Source organism: Saccopteryx bilineata, chromosome 2, assembly GCF_036850765.1.
Source record: "Saccopteryx bilineata isolate mSacBil1 chromosome 2, mSacBil1_pri_phased_curated, whole genome shotgun sequence".
NCBI classification, from domain to species: domain Eukaryota; kingdom Metazoa; phylum Chordata; class Mammalia; order Chiroptera; family Emballonuridae; genus Saccopteryx; species Saccopteryx bilineata.
Window position 1 is genome coordinate 133940052 of NC_089491.1, and position 23885 is coordinate 133963936.

Genomic DNA, 23885 nt, shown 5'->3' on the forward strand with positions numbered 1-23885 from the left:
TCTCTCATTCAGTTCTACCCACAGCCCAGTTAGTACCAATATTCCTGTTTCCAAAGGAAGAAGGTGGAGCTCTGCAATTAAGTAACTTGTTCAAGGTCACATGACAGTAGTAGCAGAGCTGAGATGTGAATGTGCGTGTCTGGCTCCAGAGCTGTTCCATGACCCTAGGCTGCCAGTCCCTCTGCCCTTCTTCCTGACCACTTGGCTGGAGGGTTGAGGAGCTATGTATAGACCAGATAGAAAAGGAGACTGGGCCCTTGCCCTCAGGAGAATTCCATTTTGGCCAGGGGTACAGGGCCCACACCTAGGACCCACAGAGACAAGATTTTATTACTGTGGAAGCAACTGACTCAGGACTGAAATTAGTCTAAAATAGAGAGCAGATGTTCCCGGCCGATGGCTTGGTTGGTTAGAGCATTGGCCAGAAATGCAGAGGTTGCTGGTTCAATCTGGGGTCAGAGCACATACAGGAACAGACCAATGTCTCTCTCTCTTTCTCTCTCCCTTCCTCTCTCTCTAAAATCAAGAAAATAAAAATTAAATAAATAAATAAAAGAGAGCAAATGCTGGACTCTTCCTGAACAGGGCAGGAGATTCTACTGACCTTCAGGAAGCAGGGTGCTCAGCAGCCCTGGCCTGGCGCTCAGAACCCAGTCAATGTAACACAGTGCCGCATGATTGAGAACCACTGGAGGATAAGACAGGGTGAAGACGGGGAGCTCCTGTCCACCAAATCCAAGAGGCTTGCCTCAACGGTTCATTCCCTGTCTCGAATTTCATCCAGAAATATTTAAAAATCACCTAATCAGGGCAGGCCCTGAGTTAGAAGGTAGGAATACAAAATCAGTAGGTCACAGCTTGGTCCCCCACGTGCTATATTTGGGAGTCAGATGCGCAAGCCCATGGGATGTGGGGGTGCAGGCTTCGGCTGAGGTATGCCCGTGGTGCACAGAGGAAGCCCCTCCAACCCAGACCCCAGGCAGCTTTCCCAGTCGGTCTTTTCTAGCAGGAGCAGAGTGTGAGGGGCAGAGGGCAATGAGAGGGGAGAGTGGGGAGTGGAGGGGTTGAGTATGGGGAGGTATGGGCTAGAGAGGTATACAGGTGTGGATGTGTAGGGCATTGCCAGGTCTTTGGGAACTTTAAACAGGGGAGTCCTGTCATTGGATCTCTGAATCTGCCTCCTGGTCTGAAACCTCCAATCCAGTAGCTTTGAGGGTGGAAGGCAGGGCTGAAGGTAGGAGGACCAGAAGGAGGGAGGTGGTCCACCAAAAAGGGCAGTAGTGAGAATGCAGAGAAGGGGACAGATTTGAGAGCTGCCTGTGTAGGAGGGTCCACAGGTCCAAACGATTAATCAGGCATGGCAGTGAGAGTCCAGGATGAGGCTGAGGCCTCTGGTTGGGTAATTTGGAGGGTACAAACCTTTTCCAGTAGGGGTGCAGAGGAAGAGCAGGGAAGAGGGTGAATTCGGGTCTAACCAGTTGATTTTGGCGCGTTTCTAAATAGCCATGTCTGCCCCGCAAACAGTTGGATATTCAGGTCTTAGGTTGAGAAGGAAAATCTAGATCAGAAATATAGGCATGTGAGCCTAGTAAAGGAAGTCCTGTGGATGAGCGAGCCCACCCAGGAAGACTCGCTGCGCAGGACCCTATGCACGAAGGAAGGAGGTATATTTAGAGATACTCCGAAGGCTACTGAGGAGTGGCTAGGGAGGTAGGAGGGAAGCAAGAGTGTATCATGTGGAACCAGAGAAACAACAAAAAGAGCAGATATTGGGAAGCCAGGTAAGATATGGACTGACAGGTATCAGTTGGACTCATCAGGTCATAGTGATGTGGCAAAGCCAGCTCTCATTGAGTGAAGCTGGGGTTGGGTTTGTGGGTTGGAGAGTGATTGGGAGATGGAGAAGACAGAAAGTGGAGGTAACTATTTCAAGAAGCCGGGCTGTGAGTTGGCTAAGGTGGCAGTAGCTAGAACGGGGGAAGGTGTTGATTAAAGAGGGAAAAACAGCCGAGGAGGTTTGTGTGGGAGTAGAGGTAGCACTGGAAAGGTTGAAGTAATAGAAATGGCAGGGCGGTTGAGTGTTCTGACCCAGAACCAGGCAGGGGGGATTGGCCTGGGATGGGAGGAGGGACAGGAGGAAGGGCGCATCGATGCATGACGTGATGGTTGCAGGCAGGTGGCAGACAGGAAGCCCAAGGAGCACAAACTTCATCTCAAATCTTTCTGGAACACATCAGGCCAGAGCATGCAGGAGAGTGAGGGAGCCTGGAAGGTTTGGGGATGGAGTAGGACAGTTGGAATTGCTGCTGTGGGGGATGAAGGAGATGGGGAAAGATGGCAGGCGCCATGTTGAGAGCCTTCTGGGTGCTGGAGACCATGCACAGGTGGTGGCGCCAATCTAGGAAGGTGTGAGCATGCCCTATGCGTGGGTCCTCAGCCCTCATCTCGTACCTCTTGGACTGGCCTCCATCTCCACCGCTCTCCAGAAAATCTTCAATTCTCAATCCCTATCTCTGAGTTGTGCCAGAGCACCCTGTCAGTCTCCCACTGGATATAGCCACCTGTTCCAGAAATCCATGCCATGGGTACTTACTGCTTATGCCAGGCACTGGCAGGACAGATAAGGGCCCTGCCCCTGGCCCTGCTAGTAGGGTAGACCAACAGTAAAGTAACAAGATTGTTACAGGCTGGGAAAGACCCGAAGGAAAGAATGTGGGGCTGGGATTCTGGAGCCAGAGTGCCTAGGTTCTAATTCTGCCTTTGCCACATGGTAGCTGCATGACCTTGGACAAGTCACCTGACCTTACTGTACTTCAGCTGTCAAGTGAAAAGCATGCTTCAATATGCTGTGAGGATTCTATTAGTTAATATTCATAAAGCACTTAGCACTCTGCCTGACACACAGAAAACAATGTCAATTAGCTTTTTCTTCGAAGTAATAAGATAGAGTCCAGGGAGGCCACTTGGATTGATTGGGTGGATGCTCAGCTGACCCATGGCACCCAAGTATTTCTAGAAGCAGACTCATCTTATTCCTCTTCTTCTCTTTTAGAATTGGACTGCCCATTACTAAGTTCTAGGATGACTGTAGCCTTACCTCAGTCCCATCACCCTGCCTGGTGCCCTGTGAGAGTGGAGAGTGTGAGGGGCAGGGGGCTGGGAGAGAGGCCTCAGAGAGACTGGCAGATTCACCATTCATCTGTCTTTCACAGCGTTGTATTCTTTGCAACCTACCTGACCCTGGCCTGCTGTTCTGGACCTAGGTATGATAATAACATGAGGAGCAACTTGTGGGAACATGAGCAGAATCTTGGACATTCTGGTCCCAGTCCTGCCTGCCACCAGTGTGCTGTGCACCCCTAAGAGGGCCCCATCCCTCTCTGGGCTCCATCGTGTAGCCCTGCCCCTCCTTTTTTTTACTTAATACCTCTGAAGTAGGAGGGGTCTGGACAGACACATGGGAACACATGGAAATGTGGCTGAAGAAAGAGCCACCAAGAAGTGGGGATGGGATTGGGCAGAGACCCTCTTCCCTGCAGGGCTGACCCAGCCTGCGGCTGCTGCCCCCCCCCCCACTTCTCTGAACTCAGTGGCTTGCCTTACAGGAGGCATTTCCCCTGGAACCTGATCCTCCTGACCATCTTTGTAAGTGACCTGGGGTGGCTGGGGACAGATGCTGAGTGGGGATGGAAGAAGGAGGGAAGGAGGCTGGGCTTCGAGGGCCAGGAAGTCTAGGTTGGGGTGTCTAATGTGAGGTCACTGGGGGAGAGGGGTATTTTTACCCCATTTCTTCCACAAAGACATTCCTCCCTCTTTCCAAATGAGCCTAGTCTTCCCCAACCCTCGACTCCATCAACTATCTCTTTTCATTGTGATTTTATTTTTAAGAGGTTTGCATGGGGCATCCTGGAGCTATGGATAATGAAGAGCAGAGGTCCTAGAGGGCGGGACAGAGCAGGCTGCCAGCAAAAGAAAGGCACAGCTGGCATGAGGCCTCCAGCTGCTGCTCTAGGCCCAACTCCTAGCAGTAAATGTGTGTGTGAGTGAAAGCAGACTCAGAGCTGGGGGGTATGCAAGGGGTGGGGACCCAGGCTGGACCCTGAAGGTATCTGGGCCCCAAACATTTCTGCTTTTCCTTTCAGACCCTGTCCATGGCCTACCTCACTGGGATGTTATCCAGGTAAAAGGGACAGGTAGTAGGGAAGGGGAGCATAGGCCAGGCTTCTATAGAGCCAGGGACTCACCACACACTGGGGGGAACTGCCCCCAAACTCCATCCTTCTGGGAGCATTTGAATGGGGATAGGGATTCAGGCAGGAAGGAACATTGGCCTAGAGCCCTCTCCCCACACACTCTGCTGGACAGTGCCCCTGCGACCTGGCTCGGTTGCGGTTGTGGGCGGGGTGGGGTGGGGTGGGGGAGGTGGGGGGGGATGGAGGAGACCAAGGTGACTCCTGTCAGGATTCAGCTTAAAAGACCCCAGACTTGTGATCACAGACGTTCCCACCTCCAGGCAAGTGCACAAACCCCTCCCCACCCCAGCTCCCACCTTTCCAAGATCCTTCTAACAGGATTTTAAGTCTAATATGTTGAGGAGGGCAGACGCCAAACAATGACCAAGGAAGTCGGGGTAGGGTGGACCCTGGAAAAGGGTGGAGTCAAGAGGTCATGGGACCAGGTCTGGACTGAAGAGGGTGGGCCTGGGAAGGGGGTGAGGGGGCCAGAGGCCCTGCTGGGAACTGACTCCAGGGCTGTGGTCCTGCAGTTACTACAATACCAAGTCTGTGCTGCTGTGCCTGGGCATCACGGCCCTTGTCTGCCTCTCTGTCACCGTCTTCAGCTTCCAGACCAAGGTCAGCTCCGGGGCCTGCGGGCAGCAAGTTGGGGAGGAGGGCTCCAAGCTTAGATCCCCAGCTGGTGAGAGATAAAGGGGGTGGGTCTGGGGAGGCCACCTGGAAGAGGGGTGGGGAGGGGACTCCAGATTCTGGGGTGAGCACTGGGTGGGGGCCTGCGTGCAGACCTCAGCCCAGCAGCTGACCCCTATCCCGTCCTTGCAGTTTGACTTCACTTCCTGCCAGGGTGTGCTCTTTGTGCTACTCATGACTCTCTTCTTCAGTGGACTCATCCTGGCCATCCTCCTGCCCTTTCAATATGTAAGTCTTGGGGCCTCCCAGCAGACCCCATGGGGAGGGAGGGGCCCCTGCCAGCCAGAGGGTGCTGCTTCCTCCCACACCCTCCAGGGAAGGCTCAGAGCCAAAGGCTCAGAGCCTGCCACCCTGTCCAGACCCTCCTGGCACCTGCCCTGGGTTTGTTGGCAGTGTAAGCAAACCAACAAGGAGGCCTTTCTCAGCAGGCCTGGGCACCTGCCTGCTTCGTGAGCCACATCCGGCATCACCTTTCCCATCCTCCCCTCTAGGGGGGAGGTGAGGCTAGAGGAGAGTGTGCCACAAGCATTTAAACCTCTGGCAGGGGAGGGAGCTCTGGAGCTCCACGGGGCCACCAGCCCAAGAGGGGCCTTGAGGAAGGGCCTCCTGCAGCCCTTGGAGGATCCGCCAAGTCCAGAGGGGCAGATGAGGGTTGAGGTGAAGGTAGGCCCTGAGTCCACCTTCACCCCACTGGAGCACCATGGGGCCAGCCAAATCTCAGCTCTTTTACAAGTGTCCAGCCTGCCCTGGGATATCCCACAAGGACTTCCCAGGGCTCAGTGACCCATTTAGGCACTAAGGCCGCTGCAGATGAAAAAGGGGGCAGATTGAGGGCATCACAAGAAGGGTTTGAAGTTCCGACCTGGGAACCCAAGAGATGAGACTAAATTATTGAACCGCTGCTGGAGGCTCAGTCCTCATACCCGCCCCCCCCTGTTCCTCTTAGTACTTGGTTCCCGCAACCCACCCATTCTCTGCCAGGTTGTGAGCAGCATTCCTCACGCCCCATTTCCCTACCTCACCCGCTGAGCCGCGGCCCCCAGGGCATTGCTTCCAGTCCAGGACAGCTGTATTGGTTCTGGCATTTTCTTGGCTCTTCCCAGGATCCGGTTAACAAGGGAGGGGCTGGAGCTGGCCTGAGTCCCTCTGTGTATCTAGGATTGGGGGGGAGGGGCACAGAGAGGTGGCCCAGAGCTTCAAAGAACCCTTTATTACCCAGGTTAGGCTGCTGGATGCCTGTGTTTCCAGGAATCTCCTGGGGGAAGGCCCTACAGTGGGCACAGCTGGTGTGGTGCCTCTGGTAGGGTTTCCACACATAGCTGGGTGGGTGCATCCTGGGCGGGGTGGGGGGGGGTGAGATTGGGAAGGAGCCCTGTTCCAGCTTCTGCAGATAATCTTATTATGCACAGCTGGCAAGATTCCAGATGACACCCCATGAGTTCAAGTCTTCGTCCCCTTTCACCTAAGCCCCTTATCAGCCCAGGCAGAGCCTGGGAACTCCCACAAAGGGACAGACAGACTCTGTACAGGACAGGGAAGGAGAGCAGCCTCAGGCCAGACCCAGGCTGGGAGAATGACAGGGCCCCAGCAACAGGAAGAGTCACTCTGGTGCTGCCTGAGCCGGAGGCTGTGTGTGGAGGGAACAAACTGTTGGTCAGGTTGGGCGCTCCCCTGCCTGGCGCTCCACGATCACTGTTATCCTGGGGCTCCCCACCCACCCTGAACAGATGAAGAATCAAGGATCCTTATTGGGGTCCTGGAGTTTCTTAGAGACTGCTGGGGAGGTTTGGGGGTGGTAAGAGAGGGTCCTACTGGGAAAGTCTGTCCCACTTCGTCTATTCTCTGATTGAGCCCTCACCTTGCCCCTCTGCTCCAATGCCCCATCTGCCATCCTAAGCCCATTTTGCATCTGCCCCATAGGTGCCCTGGCTCCATGCAGTATATGCCGTACTGGGAGCAGGAGTGTTCACATTGGTAAGTGTGGCTCCCTGGGGGTCCCACCTTCTTAGCCTCTGCTCATCTACCCAGGCTTTCCACCATCTCTGCCTTCCTCCTAGTCCTCCTCCCTGTACCATCGTGACACAACTGAGGCAGGGCGAGGCTCCATGGTGAGGTCAAAGAATTCCCTCTGGTCTCCAAGACAGAGGGGGGCAGAATTGGATGTAAGGTTGTAATAGCAGGACTGAAGCTTTAGACAGAGCTAGGAAGAGGTACTCCTAACTTCAGGGGAGAGCCAGGGCTGCTCGTGGGGGTGGGAGAGTGAAGGAGTCTTGGCCACGTGGACTAAGTTAGCTGTTCTTCTTCTAGGGGTAATCTGGGAAGGTTTCTTGGAGCAAAGGAGATTCCAAGTGCCCTGTGAGAAAGATTCACTTAGATTGAGTTTATTCTTGGCTGTTCCCACCAAACTGAGAGTGTTGATGATGATGACTGTGATCCTGATAATAATAACAGCTGATATGTATTGAGTTCGTGCTCCGCCCTCTTCTGAAAGCTCTCCTTGTACACTTCATCCTCATAATAACTGTAAAATAGGTTCTATTGTTGTCAAATTAAGAGGAGGAAGCTGAAGTCAGAGATGTTAAATAACTTGTCCAAGGTCATCTAACATTCAAGGAAGTGGTAGGGCCAGATTGGGAACTGGACGGTCTGACTGCAGAGCCCCACTGGCTAGGTGGGAAGGGGAGTGGGTGGCTGGAAGCAGACAGAATGTGCTCCAGGCCATCTCCTGGAGCAACTCAACACAGATCCTTCGCTCAGACAGACTCTAAGCATGAATGTGATGGTGCTCCATCTACCCAGGGGGATAAACCCATGTTGGTGACATCTCCTGGGGGAGAAGGGGAGCCAAGATAAACATCCACTGCCAGCAGGAGCAGTCACCAGACTCCTCTCCCTCGTTGGAATGTTCAGCTCAAGGCAGTCTGGCCAGTTCTGGGCTCAGTCACAGGTTCCAGAAGCTTGTAGGTGACAGATTAGAGAAGCAGAAATGAGGAGAAATAGGGGGTCAGATCTGTGAGCAGAGGTTTTGAATTGAGATCAAACCAAGAGTGAGGGTGTGGTCAGTTGGTTTCATTCATTCTCACAGATCTTTGTTGAGCACCTAATATGTGTGCTGTGCTTTGTCAACAGGAAGAGCACAGTGTGTGGCACATAGCCGCACTCAGTAAATATTTGTGGAATGAGTAAATGTCCTCCAGGCTGAGAACTTGAGGGTTGGAAGGCACTAAAAAGGAATCTAGTGAAACTCCAAGACCTTCCTTTTACAGATGAGAAAACTGAACCCTAAAGAAGTGATTTGCCCCAGGTTTCCAGGCAAGGTGATAGCATATCAACTAAGTGTGATCTTGATCAAGACTAGGGTGGCCAACTTATCCCAGTTTGCCCAGAACTTTCCCAGGTTTAGCACTGAAAGTGCCACTTCTTGGGGGACCTCATAAATCTTGGGCAGCCAAGATGGCTGGTCACCTTATGACAAACTTCTCTTGGCTCCCAGGCCAGTGCTCTTTCCTCCAGGCAGTACATGCTAAAGACAAGTTTAGACTAGGAGGAGGGGGTGGGGAATTTGCAAGGAGAAAAGAAGGAGGGAGGGTCACATTGGGAGGAGTGAGCCTGCTTGGGCCTCAGAGGGTAGCCAGGGTTTGACAGGGACAATCAGAAGAAGAGGGGTCGGTGCAGGGCAAAGGGGTAGGGGGAGCATGATGGGTGGAGGGGTGGGGATTCACTTGGCTCCATGCAGATCAGGCCACAGTGTGTCAGCCATGTGGGGAGGCTGTCTGTGCAAGTAGTGTGTTCTGAACAGTAATCCATTAAATTTTAGTAATCCCTTGTGCAATTAGAATAATAAAAATAATCCCAACCATCTCTTCCACCCTTTACCTTTTAATAAAACACTTCCACACCTATTATCTCACTGGATTTTCACCTCAAACCAGGGAGAGAGGCAGCAATAATGTTATAAGGTCCGATTTCCACATCTAAAGCCCTGGGTGTTAAAGGGTCGGCACAGAGTTCCACTGCCATTAAGGGGCAGATTTAAGACAGGACCCAGGTGTCCTGTGTTCAGCCTGGTGCCATTTCCAGTGCCCCAAGATCCCCCTCAAAGAGGATAAACCTTATTGTATTGGAGCTGGGGGAGGCTGGGAGGTCTCTCCAGTAGCTGTCACCCCACCACCTTGCGTCATCAGTATTACCCTCTCTGCGGGATTATTCCCATCAACACAGAAACAGGCACGTTCTCTCTCTCTCACTGCTCCTGACTCTGCACCCTGCTCTATTTCTTTCCATAGCACTTCCTCTGACATAGTACGACAAGTATAGTCAGAGAAGTGTGTGTGTGTGTGTGTATATATATATATATATATATATATATATTTTTTTTTTTTTTTAGTGAGACAAAGAGAGAGAGAAAGAGAGAGAGAGACAGACAGACAGACAGACAGAAGGGAAAGAGATGAGAAGCATCAATTCTTCATTGCAGATCCTTAGTTATTCATTGATTGCTTTCTCATATGTGCCTTGACCAGAGTACGCCAGCCGAGCCAGTGACCCCTTGCTCAAGCAAGTGACCTTGGGGTTTTGAACCTGGGTCCTCAATATCCCAGGCTGATGCTCTATCCACTGTGATACTGCCTGGTCAAATCATGCTAGATATTTTTGATTTGTTTGTTTCTTGTTTGTCTCCTTCTAGCAGAATTTAAATTCCTTGATGGGAGAGACTTTTGTCCGACTTGTTTATGGCTGCATCCCCAGTGCCTAGAACAGAGCCCGGCACACAGTAGGCACCCTGTGAGGTTGGGGAATGAAGGGATGCAAGAGGCGTGGCTGAGGCCTGTCAGAATGGGGCAAAAAAAAGCGGCTGCACAGTTGACTGAAGTGTGCGTCACATGGGAGGAGAAACCATAGCTAATTACCCATAATGTCTCATTAGGAGATCAGCACAACAAAAGGCCTTGGTTGGGCTCATCCTTCAGATTATGTAAACAATGGTTGAAAACATGTGATGTGATTCCCACTGCTCCTGCCTTGCCCTCAGTTCACTTGGGTCAAAGGAGGGAGGGCAGGCAGCAGGTCCCCTGAGTCCCATGGGGTAGGGGAGAGGGGGAGCTGCTAGATTCATTCCCATCCCTCCCCTCAGTTTCAGGTCTTCAGAGGCCCAGCCACACAAGAACTAATGTCCCTGGGCCTTTCCATTAACCACCGACTCAGTAAGTCAGACCTCAGTCAGACCTTCTGTCCAGCTTCAGTTCTGTGCTATGGAGTCTGTGATCACCTAGTTCTAACCTAGAAGCAGCACCCAGCACCTCAGGTCTCTCCAGCCACCCATCCTGGCATCTTCTACCCTAGTGTGGGGAATTTTCAGCATCATGAGGGGCCCTCCCTGCACTGCAGCTAGAAGAATTACAAGATAGCATTTAGCATGTCCCTGCCCCACTGGCTACCTCAGGGAGGATGTTAGAAAGGGGTGGAGAGAACTGTCAGAGGAGGTCCAGACACTGATAAGAACCAATCCCCCACCCCCACCAACCTGAACCTTGGAAGAGCTTTGAGGATCAACTGATTTTCTCTCCTAGAGATGGCAGCCCCTCCCTGAAAGACTCTGCCATTTCCGAGGCAGGGCCACTCCGCTGTAGTAGGCTGAGATTGGGGGAGTGAGCAGCCCAGGCTTTTTAAGATCATGGTCCAGCCCTGAGGAACAGGCCCCTCCTAGGCCTCACCCTGTCAAGAGCTTCGGTACATTCTCACAGGCCTTGGGCTTTCTGCCTCGCCCCACCCCATTCCCCCTGGGTGCCAGACCCAGATGCCAGTAGAGTCAGCCAAAAGGTACTGGCCTCAGGGTGGTTCCGTCCTCCGCTCCCCTCTAGTGCCCTCTCAGGTGCTTTTTTGTAGAAGCTCATTGAGAGCTGGGCTGGGCTGCAGTGATGGGACAAGGTGGAGGGGCTAAGACGGAGCAGGAGGGCGAGGGGGGGAGAGAGAGCCGGTGGGGCCGAGGGCCTGGCCAACAGGTTTCCCGCTGGGGCTGAGCCTCTATGCCCACATGACTTTGGGCAGGTTGCTCTACTTCAGTTAGTTCTTCTTTGGGGATTCCCAAAAGCTAGTTAGGGTCTCTAGCCACCTAAATCAGGAGGCCAAGCCCAGAGGTCTAAGGAACAGACTAGGCATAGGACTTTAGAAATTAGGTGAGGGGCCCAATGGGACTAGAACTCTCTCTACCTGCCCAGCCTGGTCAGTTTGAGAACCTCAGGAAACATCACAGTGTCCATGCTTTACGGAAAGTCAATGGGAAGTTGTGTGGATAGTCCAGAGGCTGGGAGACCAGTTAGGAGGTCACTGCAGTATCCTAAAGTCAGGGACATGGTAGCATAGAGAATGTGCATGGTCAGTAGTAGATTCAGAGCCTGATGCTGCTTGGATGAGTGGATCTTGGATAGGAAGGTGATTTATTTGTAGAGGTGCTAGGTCTCCAAAGCCTGACCATTGGGGAACATGCAATGTCACCTGTCCTCAGTTTGTGGAAGAAAAGGAGGGCCAAGATTGTAAGCCCTCAGAACCCCCTTGCACGGAGCCCCAGAGAGAGCGTGCCCAGATACACAAACATACACACGCACGCACAGTGTTAACTGCCAAGCTGATGCAAGCCCCATTTTTCTGACTTTCAGCTCAACATTCTTTCCAGTCTTATCTTGCTGCCCATTTCACAAATGTGATAGCAGGGCCCCAGAGAGGTCATCCAGATGACTTTCCCACCACAGGAGGACCCAGAAAGGCCTCTCAACCTCTGTCACCCCGAGGCTGGGCTTTCAACAGTTACTTCCATCCAGCCCCAACAGGGACTGTGTGTCCCCCAGACATGGATGCATCTGAGGGATTCGGGAAGGAGACTTCAGTCTGCCTCTGCCCCACCCCCTTCCCTGCTTTTCTAGTGGAGCCTTCTTCAAATTAGAAAAACACTTTGAAAGGAAAAGTGGTTACACAATCCCGAGGCAGGGGTGTGGTTTTATTTTAGCCTTACCTGTTTCAGATTGTGGAAGCCCTTTTGCCTCAGCAGTTTACGTGAGCCTGAACCATCCAGTGAGAATCTTCTCTGTCCTGTCACCTGCCCTCCGCTACTAAAACAGCCCTAATGCCTCACCTGAACTCTCTGGGAGCTGAGTCCATTCCTCCTGGAGGGAGGGTGGAGTGATGGGTAATTGTTCTTTTGGGGGAAGGTACGCTCAAAGGTGCCCCCTTCCTGGCCTCATGTCAGTCTCACTTCCTGAAATGCTGCTTCTCAGAAGCCAATGTGCTGCTCACGCACATTGGGCTGGGGTCTGAGGGAGAGGATGATTCAGGGGTGCTCGCAGGGGCAAGGCAGGGAGGGGAGGAGTCGCTGCTCTCATAAGCAGGTTGGGGTTCTCCAGAGCAGAGCCAGGAAGAGGAACCATGAGAAGGACCAGCGCAGCCTGTAAAGTGGGAGGAAGCTCTCCAAGTGGCCACGTAGACCCCACCCAAAATCACATTCAAGGCCTAGCTCATCTTACCACTGCGACCTTGGGAAAGTTAGTTGACCTCTATGCTTCAGTTGCCTCATCTTTAAAATGGGACTGATATGAACTCTCTTACAAGGCTGTAGTAATGATTACATAAAATAATATGCCAAAAGAAAAAAGAAGACAGCTCAGCACCCAAACATGGTAGTTTCTCAGCTACTGTGGTAGCTTGTATCCTTATTGTAAATGTTAACCTTGTAATTCAGAGCACCAGATTTTGGAGCCAGGGTACCTGGGCTCAAATCCATTCTCTGCCACACTTTAGCTGTATGGACTGATCCAATCATGTAAACTCTCTGTGCTTCCATTTTTTTAAATCTGTAAAATGCAGATAATAATAGTACTCACTTCATAGGTCGTTGTGACTTTAAAAATGAATTAATATACGCAGAACGCGTAGAAGGTGCTCAGCACATCATCAGTGATCAATAAGTATTCCCTATTAATAGTAATCAGTTGCCTAAAGTCAAAGGCAAGATTTGAACCCAGGTCTATGTGACTCTCTGGTCCATATTCTTGAGCACTGTATTAGACTTGTGCCCTTCCTCGTAGGACCACCACAGACTCTCTCATAGGGTACTTTGTACAGTGCTCCCTTTTATCCTGGGCCAGGTCTGGCTCACATGCATGCCAGACCCTGCTCCATCAGTGGCTCATCTTCAGATGCATACCAGGACCCAGGGCTACGTGCAGCTGTCTGTGTTATCTGTGTCATTTAAATTTTTGACATCCATGTCAATAAAGACAAGAGAAATATGTGCCATTGGCCCCAGGCAACTAATGCACTCCAGGGTCTCCACTCAGCACATCCTCCGTCACCCTGACCTGCATCTCAACCTGGGGCACAAGAGTTAAGGCTGGTTGTTTCTTTCTAAAGAATCTCCTAAGCCCAGGTTCACCTTTGGCCCAGAAAGTGGTGGCTGAATCAGGTGGGCCGAGCTCCCTGCACCCCCAGGAAGCCTGCAGTGCTCTTGGCCATGAGCTCTGTTTGCAATCACTTCCCACCCTTTTTATCCTTAGCACGCAAGCATGCACGCACCAGGCCCCGAAACACATGATAGAAAGACAGTGGGACTTGGGGTCAGAAGCCTCAGGTAGGCCCTGGCCGGTTGGCTCAGCAGTAGAGCGTCGGCCTGGCGTGCGGGGGACCCGGGTTCGATTCCCGGCCAGGGCACATAGGAGAAGCGCCCATTTGCTTCTCCACCCCCCCCTCCTTCCTCTCTGTCTCTCTCTTCCCCTCCCGCAGCGAGGCTCCATTGGAGCAAGGATGGCCCGGGCGCTGGGGATGGCTCCTTGGCCTCTGCCCCAGGCGCTAGAGTGTCTCTGGTGCGGCAGAGCGACGCCCCGGAGGGGCAGAGCATCGCCCCCTGGTGGGCAGGGCGTCGCCCCTGGTGGGAGTGCTGGGTGGATCCCGGTCGGGCGCATGCGGGAGTCTGTCTGACTGTCTCTCCCCGTTTCCAGCTTCAGAAAAAAATAAAATTAAATTAAATTAAAAATTAAAAAAAAAAAGAAGCCTCAGGTTGTGAAAAGTGGTCAAAGCATTTATACTTTCTGTGCCTCAGTCTCCTCAGCTACGTGATGAACAAAATGCAACACCTGTCATAGAGGCTTATGCTGAGTCCACAGGCTCTTCTTTTGTGTAACTTTAACCTTTCTTTTTAAGTTTTCTAATTACATATGAATACAGTTATTTATTTATTTATTTTGTATTTTTTTCCAAAGTGAAAGCGGGGGAGGCAGTCAAGCACACTCCCACATGCGCCTGGGATCCACCCAGCATGCCCACCAGGGGGCGATGTTCTGCCCATCTGGGGCGTTGCTCTACTGCAATCCGAGCCATTCTAGCGCCTAAGGTGGAGGTCATAGAGCCATTCTCAGTGCCCGGGCCAACTTTGCTCCAATGGAGCCTTGGCTACAGGAGGGGAGAGAGAGAGAGAGAGAGAAAGGAGAGGAGGAAGGGTGGAGAAGCAGATAAGCACTTCTCCTGTGTGCCCTGACCGGGACTCAAACCTGGGACTTCCACATGCCAGGCTGATGCTTTACCACTGAGCCAACGACCCAGGCCTTTATTTCATTTTTTTAAATCTTAAATAACATAGGTAAAGTAAACATTGTTTTGACCATGTTCCTCACTGCTTTCCTCTGTGGTAACCACTGTAGTCAATATTCTTCCAGAGCCTGACCAGGTGGTGGCGCAGTGGATACAGCGTCGACCTGGGATGCCGGGGACCCAGGTTCGAGACCCCGAGGTCGCCAGCTTGAGCGCGGGCTCATCTGGTTTGAGCAAAGCTCACCAGCTTGGACCTAAGGTTGCTGGCTCAAGCAAGGGGTTACTCGGTCTGCTGTAGCCCCATGGTCAAGGCACATATGAGAAAGCAATCAATGAACAACTAAAGTATTGCAATGCACAATGAGAAACTAATGATTGATGCTTCTCATCTCTCTGTTCCTGTCTGTCTGTCCCTGTCTATCCCTCTCTCTGACTCTCTCTCTGTCTCTGTAAAAAAAAAAAAGAAAAAGAAAAAAAATTCTTCCAGATTTTGCTATAGGCTTTTTTACAGATATTTTCTATATAGGCTCCTATGAGGTTTGTCTGTTAACATAAAAGGGGATCACCTAATACAGATTTTTCTGCAACTTGCTTTTTTCTTATAATAGCCTATGTCAGAGATGTTTGTGCCTCAGACCTGCTACCACAATTTGTTTAACTTAGCCCTCATTGATAGAGTTTGGGGTTGTTCTCAGCATGCACTGCGAGAACCAAAGCTGCAGTGGACGGCCCTGGGTGTGCCGCTTTGTGCACTCCTGCTGGCATTTCTGTAGGATGGACACGGTCCACGTGTTAGTTTTTATGCTGATTCGACACATTGCCAGCCCAGCTTTTTGTATTCAGTGCCTGTTTGTTGGTGGCTCTGAGAGCTGGCCTTTCCCTGGCATTTCTCCCTCGCAGCCTTACCTCTGGGAGAACAACAGACCTAAGCCTAAGTTCTGTACACAGCAGGGTCAGCCTGAGTGTGTAGCCAGAGGGCGCTGGCCAGGTTCAGCGCTAGCCGATAGAGTGAACCAGGAAAGTTTGCTTTGGCGCCTCTGCCTCTGTGCATGCCCCTTCCCTTCCGGCAAGCCCACTCTACCCTCATCTCTGTCAGAATGAGACAGGTAATTTGGTTTCAGCAACTAGATAAGTGACTCTTGGCAAATCAGTCACTTTCTCTGAGACTCTTTTCCTCATATGTAAACTAATGACAGTAACACCCACCTCCAAGGGAAAATTGGGTGAGAGACGATAAAAGAATAGTGTGTAAAAGGACTATTTGTACATCAGTTAATAGCATCCTAGTTGCACTCCTGCCACTTGTCCCTGTCCCAGCCCCAGGTGCTTCTCCTGCAGGCTCTTGTCTTCAGCTGGCTACCAGCTCAAGTACCTGCTATACTTTTAGGTGTTGGTAGTTAACCCAGTTTTTAGCTGTCAACTGGGATCTTAGCTGCCAACTAAAATGTTAATTGTAAGGAAGATACCTGCTGTCCACCAAGACATTAGTTACTGATGCTTACCTCACCTAGGGGGATTATTAGTAGGTAATTTACCCCTATAATGAACGTGTAATCATAATGTAATCTCTGATGGTGCCTTTGGCTCTCATTAGACTGTTAGTTTTCTAAAGGTAACTTGCCTTTCTGAAGGCAGGTTCCCTAGAACATAGTAGATGCTCAATAAATATTGCTGGGAATAAAGGAATGAAAAGCCTTCACAAGCATGAGATTTCAGTGATGGGTGGTAGCAAGCAATAGGATTGAATTTGGGGCAGGCTCTCCCAGAGAGCCTCAAGTGGATAAGCACCCATGGCTATAGGCTAAGGGCAGGGGCAGATATCATTTCATTCTTCTTTTCTCCAAGAGAAGAGCCAGCTGGCTGCCCTGAGAGGCCTCCTGGGTGAGTGCTCCTTTGGGGAGGGGCCACCCCCAAACCTGGTTAGGTCCCAGACTTCTAAGTGGAGAGATTTATTTTCATTAGCTCGCCCAGGGGTGACCAGGCTCTGGGCAATCAACCAAGCAAGCTACTGATTGATAAGCCAGATGAGCAATTTATTAACTTCTGCTGGCAGCTGTGACTGCTAAGCAGCTTGCAGCATTGGAGTCGGCCCCTCTCCTTGCTTGTCCTCTCTACAAAAGGAAAATTTACTTGGGAATCCAAATCAAATTCAGAAAGAGCATAGAACAGAGTGAGATGATACTAAAGAATAATAGTAGTTGATGCCATATACACTGTCATCTATTTACCCTCAAAACTACACCATGGTGTGGTCATTATCACTGTCCCATTTTGATAAGAACACTAAGGTCAAGTGGGTGGTGGCTGCTAAGGGATGAAACCAGCACTCAAAGCCAGGTGTCCCAGCTCCAGCCCTGTGTTCTCATGCCCTTGTCTCAGTGCCACTGAGCTCAGAGAGGCGGGCATTCCCTTCCCAGAACCCCCCAGCCCTGGCCCCCCATTTTCCTTCTGTTAAGGCCACACAGCTTCCCCTAGTAACATATCTGCCTCCTTGGTGAGCCGCGGAAGACACTGGAGGCTCAGCAGCAGCGTACACACGTTCTCAAGAGGGCACCTGTCCTACAGATAATAACAATAAAACCACATTAATAGCTACCATTCATTAAGTGCTTACCATGTGTCAGGCACTGTGCCAGGCGTTTTGCATGCATTATCTCCCTGTCACAACAACCTCGGGAGGAAAGCACTATTCCCCTTTTACTGATGTGGACACTAAGTGCCTTGCCTAAGGTTCCACTGCTAGTCAGTAGCAGAGCTAAGACTGGAATCTAATCAGCCTGACTTTAAAGCCTGCATTTATAATCAGCCCCTACCTCCCCACCTTTGAGGTGACGTGCTTCAATGACCCACCAGCTGAAGTTGCTCCCTGTTGGAGCCTCTGTCCCCTGTGCACTGGGTGCATTGGCAGTGAGGCAGGGATCCTCACAGGCTTCCATGGGGCTGCACCTGAAGCAACTCCAAGGACCATGGGCACCAGAGTCAGGGAGTCAGTGTCTGGGGTGAAGGAAAGGGAGCTGGGCCCCAGCTTCCAGGGTAAAGTGCAACCTTCACAGGCAAGCTCCAGGCTCCTCCCTCCATTCCCTTCCCTCCTGCTCCTGGCACACTGAATTTCTCTTTGTACCATGCCTTCTCAGTCTAGCAAACTCCTACTCATCCTTCAAAGCCCAAGGACACCTTCCTCTTACCCAGTCAACCCAAATTATAACATTTACTGGGTTTTATGGTAATCATCTCAGAGTCCCCGCTAAGCAGTGAGCCCCTGAAGGCAGGCATTTGTGTTCCCCATTTTCTCTGCAGTTCTCAGCAAGTCGCTGGCATCAGCCTTGCCCTTTGCATATTTATTGTATAATAAATGTTTCAGAGGGCCCAAGGAATACAGGTCCACGCAAAAGTGACGGAAGAGCCGGGCACAGCCCAGTTAACAAGAATGTGAATTGATTTAAAGAATTCCAATCCCATGTGGATCACTGGTTCATAACCTTTGAGACGCTGGTGGAACTTTTCAGATTCTTTCTCGCAGAAAAGTACATCACCACATCTGTCAAATTTCATATGATGCCTAACCTGTGGTAGCGCAGTGGATAAAGCGTCGACCTGGAAATACTGAGGTCGCCGGTTCGAAACCCTGGGCTTGCCTGGTCAAGGCACATATGGGAGTTGATGCTTCCAGCTCCTCCCCCCTTCTCTCTCTCTCTCTTTCTCTCTCTCTCTCTCTCTTCTCTCTCTCTCCTCTCTAAAAATGAATAAATAAATTTAAAAAAAAGAAAAAAAATTATTAAAAAAAAAAGAAAACAACAACAAAAAAAATTTCATATGATACTTTAAAAAAAGTTGTTGTTGTTTTTTTGTATTTTTCTGAAGCTGGAAACGGGGAGAGACAGTCAGACAGACTCCCGCATGCGCCCGACCGGGATCCGACCGGGATCCACCCGGCACGCCCACCAGGGGCGACGCTCTGCCCACCAGGGGATGATGCTCTGCCCCTGGGGGGGGGGTCGCTCTGCCGCGACCAGAGCCACTCTAGCGCCTGGGGCAGAGGCCAAGGAGCCATCCCCAGTGCCCGGGCCATCTTTGCTCCAATGGAGTCTTGGCTGTGGGAGGGGAAGAGAGAGACAGAGAGGAAGGAGGGGGGGTGGAGAAGCAAATGGGCGCTTCTCCTATGTGCCCTGGCCGGGAATCGAACCCGGGTCCCCCCGCACGCCAGGCCGACGCTCTACCGCTGAGCCAACCTGCCAGGGCCAAGTTGTTGTTTTTTTATTGATTGATTTTAGCAAGAGAGGAAGGGAGAGAGAGAAAGAAAGACAGGGACATCAATCTGTTCCTGTATATGCCCTGACCAGAGATCAAATCAGCAACCTCTGTACTTCGGGACAATGCTCTAACCAACTGAGCTACCAGGCCCAGGCTCATATGCTGCTTATTTAGGGGTTCTACTTTGTCTTGTGGGGCCCCAGAGAAAAGCTATGTGGAGGAGTCACTGTAGACAGAGGGAAGGCCTAGTAGGGGGCAGAGGTGTGGCAGAGCGGAGTGGTCTCTACAGGAATAACTTCATAGTCCAGTAGGCCAAGAAGGTGCCCTGGGGAAGGCCTATTTTCTGGCAAGAGGCACAAACCCTGGGTGCTGTCTGTCGCAGCAGAGCAGAATAGTTAAACATGGAGGGGGGGACTCTGGGGCAGGCCTGCTTAGGTTCAAATCCTGGCTTTGCCATTTCCCAGCTGTGTAACCTTAGGCTCATACTTAATATCTCCGGGCTGCGGTTTTCTCTGGGAATAATAGAATCCCTACTCAGTAGGAATATTACTAGGACAAAGCAGGCTAATGTCTGTAAAGAACCTAATAAGTGTCTACTTCTTGTTTTCTATTAAGCATTTGTTTATCTTCTAACTAAGAGCAGGGCCCTGAGAGAATAGCAAGAAGACTAGGACTCAGCTTGAAGGCCCTTTAAAGTCTCCTCCTCTCCAAAGCCTTTCCTAACTCCCTGCCATGCTCACACAGGGTCAGGTTCCTTGGGATTAGCAACCTGTGCTTTGGTTATAGTCATACTAACAATTACTTCCCATTAGACCTGAAGGTTTATGAGGTAAGGGATCTTGTATATATTTTTCTTTGCTGTATTCCTATGCCTGGTACATAGCAGGTGCTCAGTTAATAGGTGTTAAATTAGGGACAGAAAGTATTGGGAAAGTTCCAGGTTCCGGGCTGTCACAGGAGGGTCCCTGAGCAGTCAGGCAGCAGGTGATAGTAACAAAATCAGGAGTAAGCCTGGGTGGGAATACTGGGCCCCCTTGATCAGTGACTGAACCTTCTGATTTTTTCCTGTCTCTTCCCCTTCCCTCAGTTCCTGGCATTTGACACTCAGTTGCTGATGGGTAACCGACGCCACTCGTTGAGCCCTGAGGAGTATATTTTTGGAGCCCTCAACATTTACCTAGACATCATCTACATCTTCACCTTCTTCCTGCAGTTTTTTGGCACCAACCGGGAATGAGAAGCCCTCCCCCCCCCCCAGTCTTTTAGAGAATGCTCCCCTGCTGGTCCTCTGACCCTCCCTGTGCTCCTGTATATAAGCCCAGACATAAACAAGCTCCTAGCCCAGCTTGTGGCCAGCCTGCTTACTCCCTCAGCCTGTCCCTCATCCTCACCTTCTGTAGCTTGCATCTGTGCCAGCAAAGACCCTGCAGAACTGAGGTCACATCATGCCCTCTGCCGCCCTGTCCCCCCTAGTTACATCTCCCAACGTGGAACAAGCAAGGCTGGAGGTTCTTTTAGGTTTGAGGGCCCAAGAGACAAATGAGAGGAGGTCAGCAGGATTTCAGATATGGGAAAGAGACCTGAGGAAGCCTGGCTGAGGCCTACACCTTCACCAAGATTCCTGCCAAGGCTGCCACAGCTGTGTGACCTTAGGGCACACTGTCTGTGTCCAGTACACCCTTCTCTCTTTCTCTCCAGGTCTGGCTTTGTAAAGAAGGGGCCAGGGCATGGCTGGGAGATGAGGTCAGGGTGCTCTGCAGGGTGGTGGTGGGGATAAGGGCAGTCAGTATGGCTGTCCCAGGCTGCCCATCTTCTCTCAGCTCTGGGACTGATGGCTTGTTCTAGGGACTGGAATGTGAGGGCCAAGTGCACCCAGAGAGGCATAGGAAGGTAGTGCCTCTACCTCCCGGGGTATGACAGAACACTCTTGGGGCAAGAACTGGGAGCAGGAGGTCCCACTTCTAAGTGGGAGCCTGTTTTGGGGGTCCAAGGGAGGTGGGCTCAGGACAGCCAACTGGGAGTTCTGGGCTTTGCAGTGCCGCCAGCTCAACCGGGAGGCATCCACCTGGGAGGCCTGTGGCATGGGCAGGCCTGAGATCTACTCTTCTTACCCTCTTCTCTCAGCTCCCCAGGGTGCTCCCATGAGCCTGAGGCTGAGCGCTTGTGCCCTAGAGCACTGGGTGTTCGGAGGGAGAGAGGCAGGATTATGAGAACTGAGCCAGCCCCATCTAGAGGGAATCCTACCCTGCCCCAGCCTTTCCCCTAGGCCTTTTCACACATCTTATTTCTTAAACCTTCCTCCAGCTAATGCCATTTGCTGGCTAATCCCTAGGCAGGCCTCCTGAGGCCTCAGTTGGCTGTGCTCATGTCCCTTTCCCTAGCTTCTCTGGCCACTCAACACAGTGTCCCTAAGCCCCCTTCACTCCTTATCTCCTCATCTCTCTAATTTGGAAGCTTTCCAGCCAAGGCCAGTCCCTCCAGCTGGTCCCATGTGATGAGGCCAGGTCTCCTTATCAGCCTTCAGGCAGCCGAGATCTCAGGCAGAGAGTGCGTCAGCCACTCAGCCCCCTGCAGGCCCTGTTGGGGAGGGGCCAGGGGACCACGCCTGGGGAAAGCGTGCTGCCAGCACGTGCTAGCAGCCAACTTCAGGCCAGTGGAAAGTTACTGGGTGGGTCAGGGAGGTTGAGTGGATTCCTCTCCTTCCAGATACTTCTATTACCCCTATGCTGAGGGACCTGTTTGCCCCTGGGGAGGGTGACTAGGTATGCTGTTTGTGTTCCCAGCCCATCCTTCCCCACTTTTCCTATTTTCAGTTTTCAAGAAATATTGCGGAAGCATTTGAAGTTTTGTTTCATCTTGGGTATTTGAGGAGATAAAGAACCAGGAACTGATAGTGTCACATGAGAGATAAAAGCAATTGTGAGCATGGGTAAGATGCCTACTGTGTGTTGTCCTAAATGAATCCATTTCAGCAATCCTACAAAGGTGGTACTCTGCACATCCCCATGGCAGAGGTGACCAAGAGGCTTGGTAATGAGCTCAGGGTAGTGTAGCTAACAGAACAGTTGGGCTAGAAGGAGGCTGCATGGTGGTCAGGCCCTCACGTCACCAGGGATTTGTCCTTGGTACCCACCCTGGCCTTCCATCTCCAGCCTAATTGCTTTATATGTAGTATTAGGCAGGTGTTTCTTGCTGTTTGTAATTCACTTTTGTTCTCAGCAAGAAGGAAGACCATGGCCAGGGTGGCATGAGAGAGGCACCAGGAGAGTTATATACGCTAACTTCCTTATTCAGTTGCCCCTTCGGTTCCTCTCCGCATCTCCTGCCCAGGTTCTAAGGGGTCTCTTGTTCACCCATGAATTCACAGGATCTATGGCACTGTCTTAAATAAACAAGTTTTGAATGAATGGAGGAATGAATGAATAAATGAATCCACTCCAAGTTCTCCTTTTCCTAGGATAGTTTATACAGAAACTGGGACTCGGGAAGCTTTTTGAGTCTAGGCTCCAAACGCTGGGGGTTGGGGGGGGGCCAAGCCCTTAATAAACACATGAAGAGGTGACTCAGGGCCATCGCAAAGCGGAGTGTGCTGCGGAGTCTCCTGCTCTGGGTCCTGAGAGGGCCTGTGGCACACTGCGCAGGCAGCACGGTCAGGGCGGAGGCCCCAGCATTTCACTTGCATCCGAGCCCTGAAGAGCTCCAGGAACACCTGGATGGGTCTTGGAAGGAGGAAGGGCAGGAGAACAGGAATGCGGGATTATGAGAAACCTGAGAAACCTAAAATGAGCAGGTGCCACAAGCTGCCGAGGAGGAGGGGTCCTGACGCACCGCACATTTTCGGCAGGGGTAGGCCTGGGCCCAGGAAGGGGTAGGTTGGATTTCATAAAGCTAAAGTCAGCTAGCAATCTGACCATCTGTGACGTGAAGTCAGAGGTCTCCTGCTGAGGGGAAGACAGACCGAGAGATCTTCTGGAGATTGCAGATTGGGGATGGCGGGGGAGGGGACACCTGCAAGTCCTCCAAATTCCACACCAATTCCCAGGTAGCATGCTTGCCGCCTTCTGTATCACATGGGGAAACCCCAGGAAACTTGGGTCTTCCATCCTCTGCTATTCCTCCCTGGGGAGTCAGGATTAGGCACCTTTACACTGAAAGGCTCCGCCTCTCCCTCCCTGACCCACCTAGAACAAGCCCCAAGGCTTCAACTCTCCCCCTGGGCTGGGGTTTCACACCAGCACTTTGCTGCCTCTTTGTGGCTGCTTGAGGAAAGTAGGGCCTGGCTCCGCACAGAGAAGCAGAGGGCCCTATGGCAGGGGTTGTGGGCAAGCTTCCTTCCAATCCTGGCTTTTCCCGACCTCCCCAGACCTCTCATCAGCCTCCAGCTTTTCCTTTAGTCCAATGATTGCTGCATCTCTCGGCCACTGTTTACCTGTCTGCTGTAACCAACTGTGCACCACCCCGCCCTGGGGCTCCTTCCCAGTGTTTGAGGACAGAGACACATCCTCAGACACAACTGCTGTCCTTTTCAGGCTTCACCTTCCCTGTCCGTGACTGACAAGAGATAAGAATAAAAGCAATTATGACACCTGAGCTGTTTCCTTTGCCTACCTTTTGCTTACCACCTCAGATGGCTCAGGGAGTCTGTGTGTGAGGCGTAACTGGATCCAGGATAAAAGGTTCACACCAGAGCTGCTTTTCCAAGTGCAGTTAAGTGTGAATTAACTCTCCACATTTATGTGGAAAAGGGACCCTGGTCCTACTGTCAACACCCTTTGCAGAGGCTTTTGGGACCCCAGAGTTAGAAGGAGTCCCAGAGAGCTGGCGCTGGCACCTGTCACAGCCTTACTAGAAGCTTGTCCCATCAGGGTGCCTTCCAGAGTGCACAGTTCCTTAGAAGATTATTCTTTTGACTCAAAACTTGTTTCTCTAGAAGGAAAGCTTGTTGTACCTAGCAGAATCCCCAAGAGCAGCAGCTCTAAGTCACCTGGCCTATGAGGTTTATCTCATTCCTTCCTACTGGCCACTCCCACCTCAGAGCCCCATGCCCTGTGCCATGCTAGCTGGGTTTTAACCACTCCTTCCGTCTTCTATAAAATGGGAGCTCCTTGAAGGCATGAACTGTGTCTTGTTCAC

General features: G+C 51.5%; 1 protein-coding gene across 1 annotated transcript in view; it reads left to right on the forward strand.

Annotated features, from left to right (window-relative positions):
* FAIM2 (Fas apoptotic inhibitory molecule 2) overlaps window positions 1-23342 on the forward strand; it is a 35062-nt gene extending 11720 nt beyond the window's left edge. The window contains exons 6-12 of the mRNA XM_066257891.1: window positions 3213-3263; window positions 3606-3645; window positions 4143-4180; window positions 4766-4853; window positions 5058-5153; window positions 6846-6899; window positions 19840-23342. Of these exons, the coding sequence (XP_066113988.1) occupies window positions 3213-3263; window positions 3606-3645; window positions 4143-4180; window positions 4766-4853; window positions 5058-5153; window positions 6846-6899; window positions 19840-19989 (517 nt within the window). The 3' untranslated portion in view covers window positions 19990-23342. The remainder of the gene's footprint in view (window positions 1-3212; window positions 3264-3605; window positions 3646-4142; window positions 4181-4765; window positions 4854-5057; window positions 5154-6845; window positions 6900-19839) is intronic.
* Window positions 23343-23885: the final 543 nt, after the last annotated feature.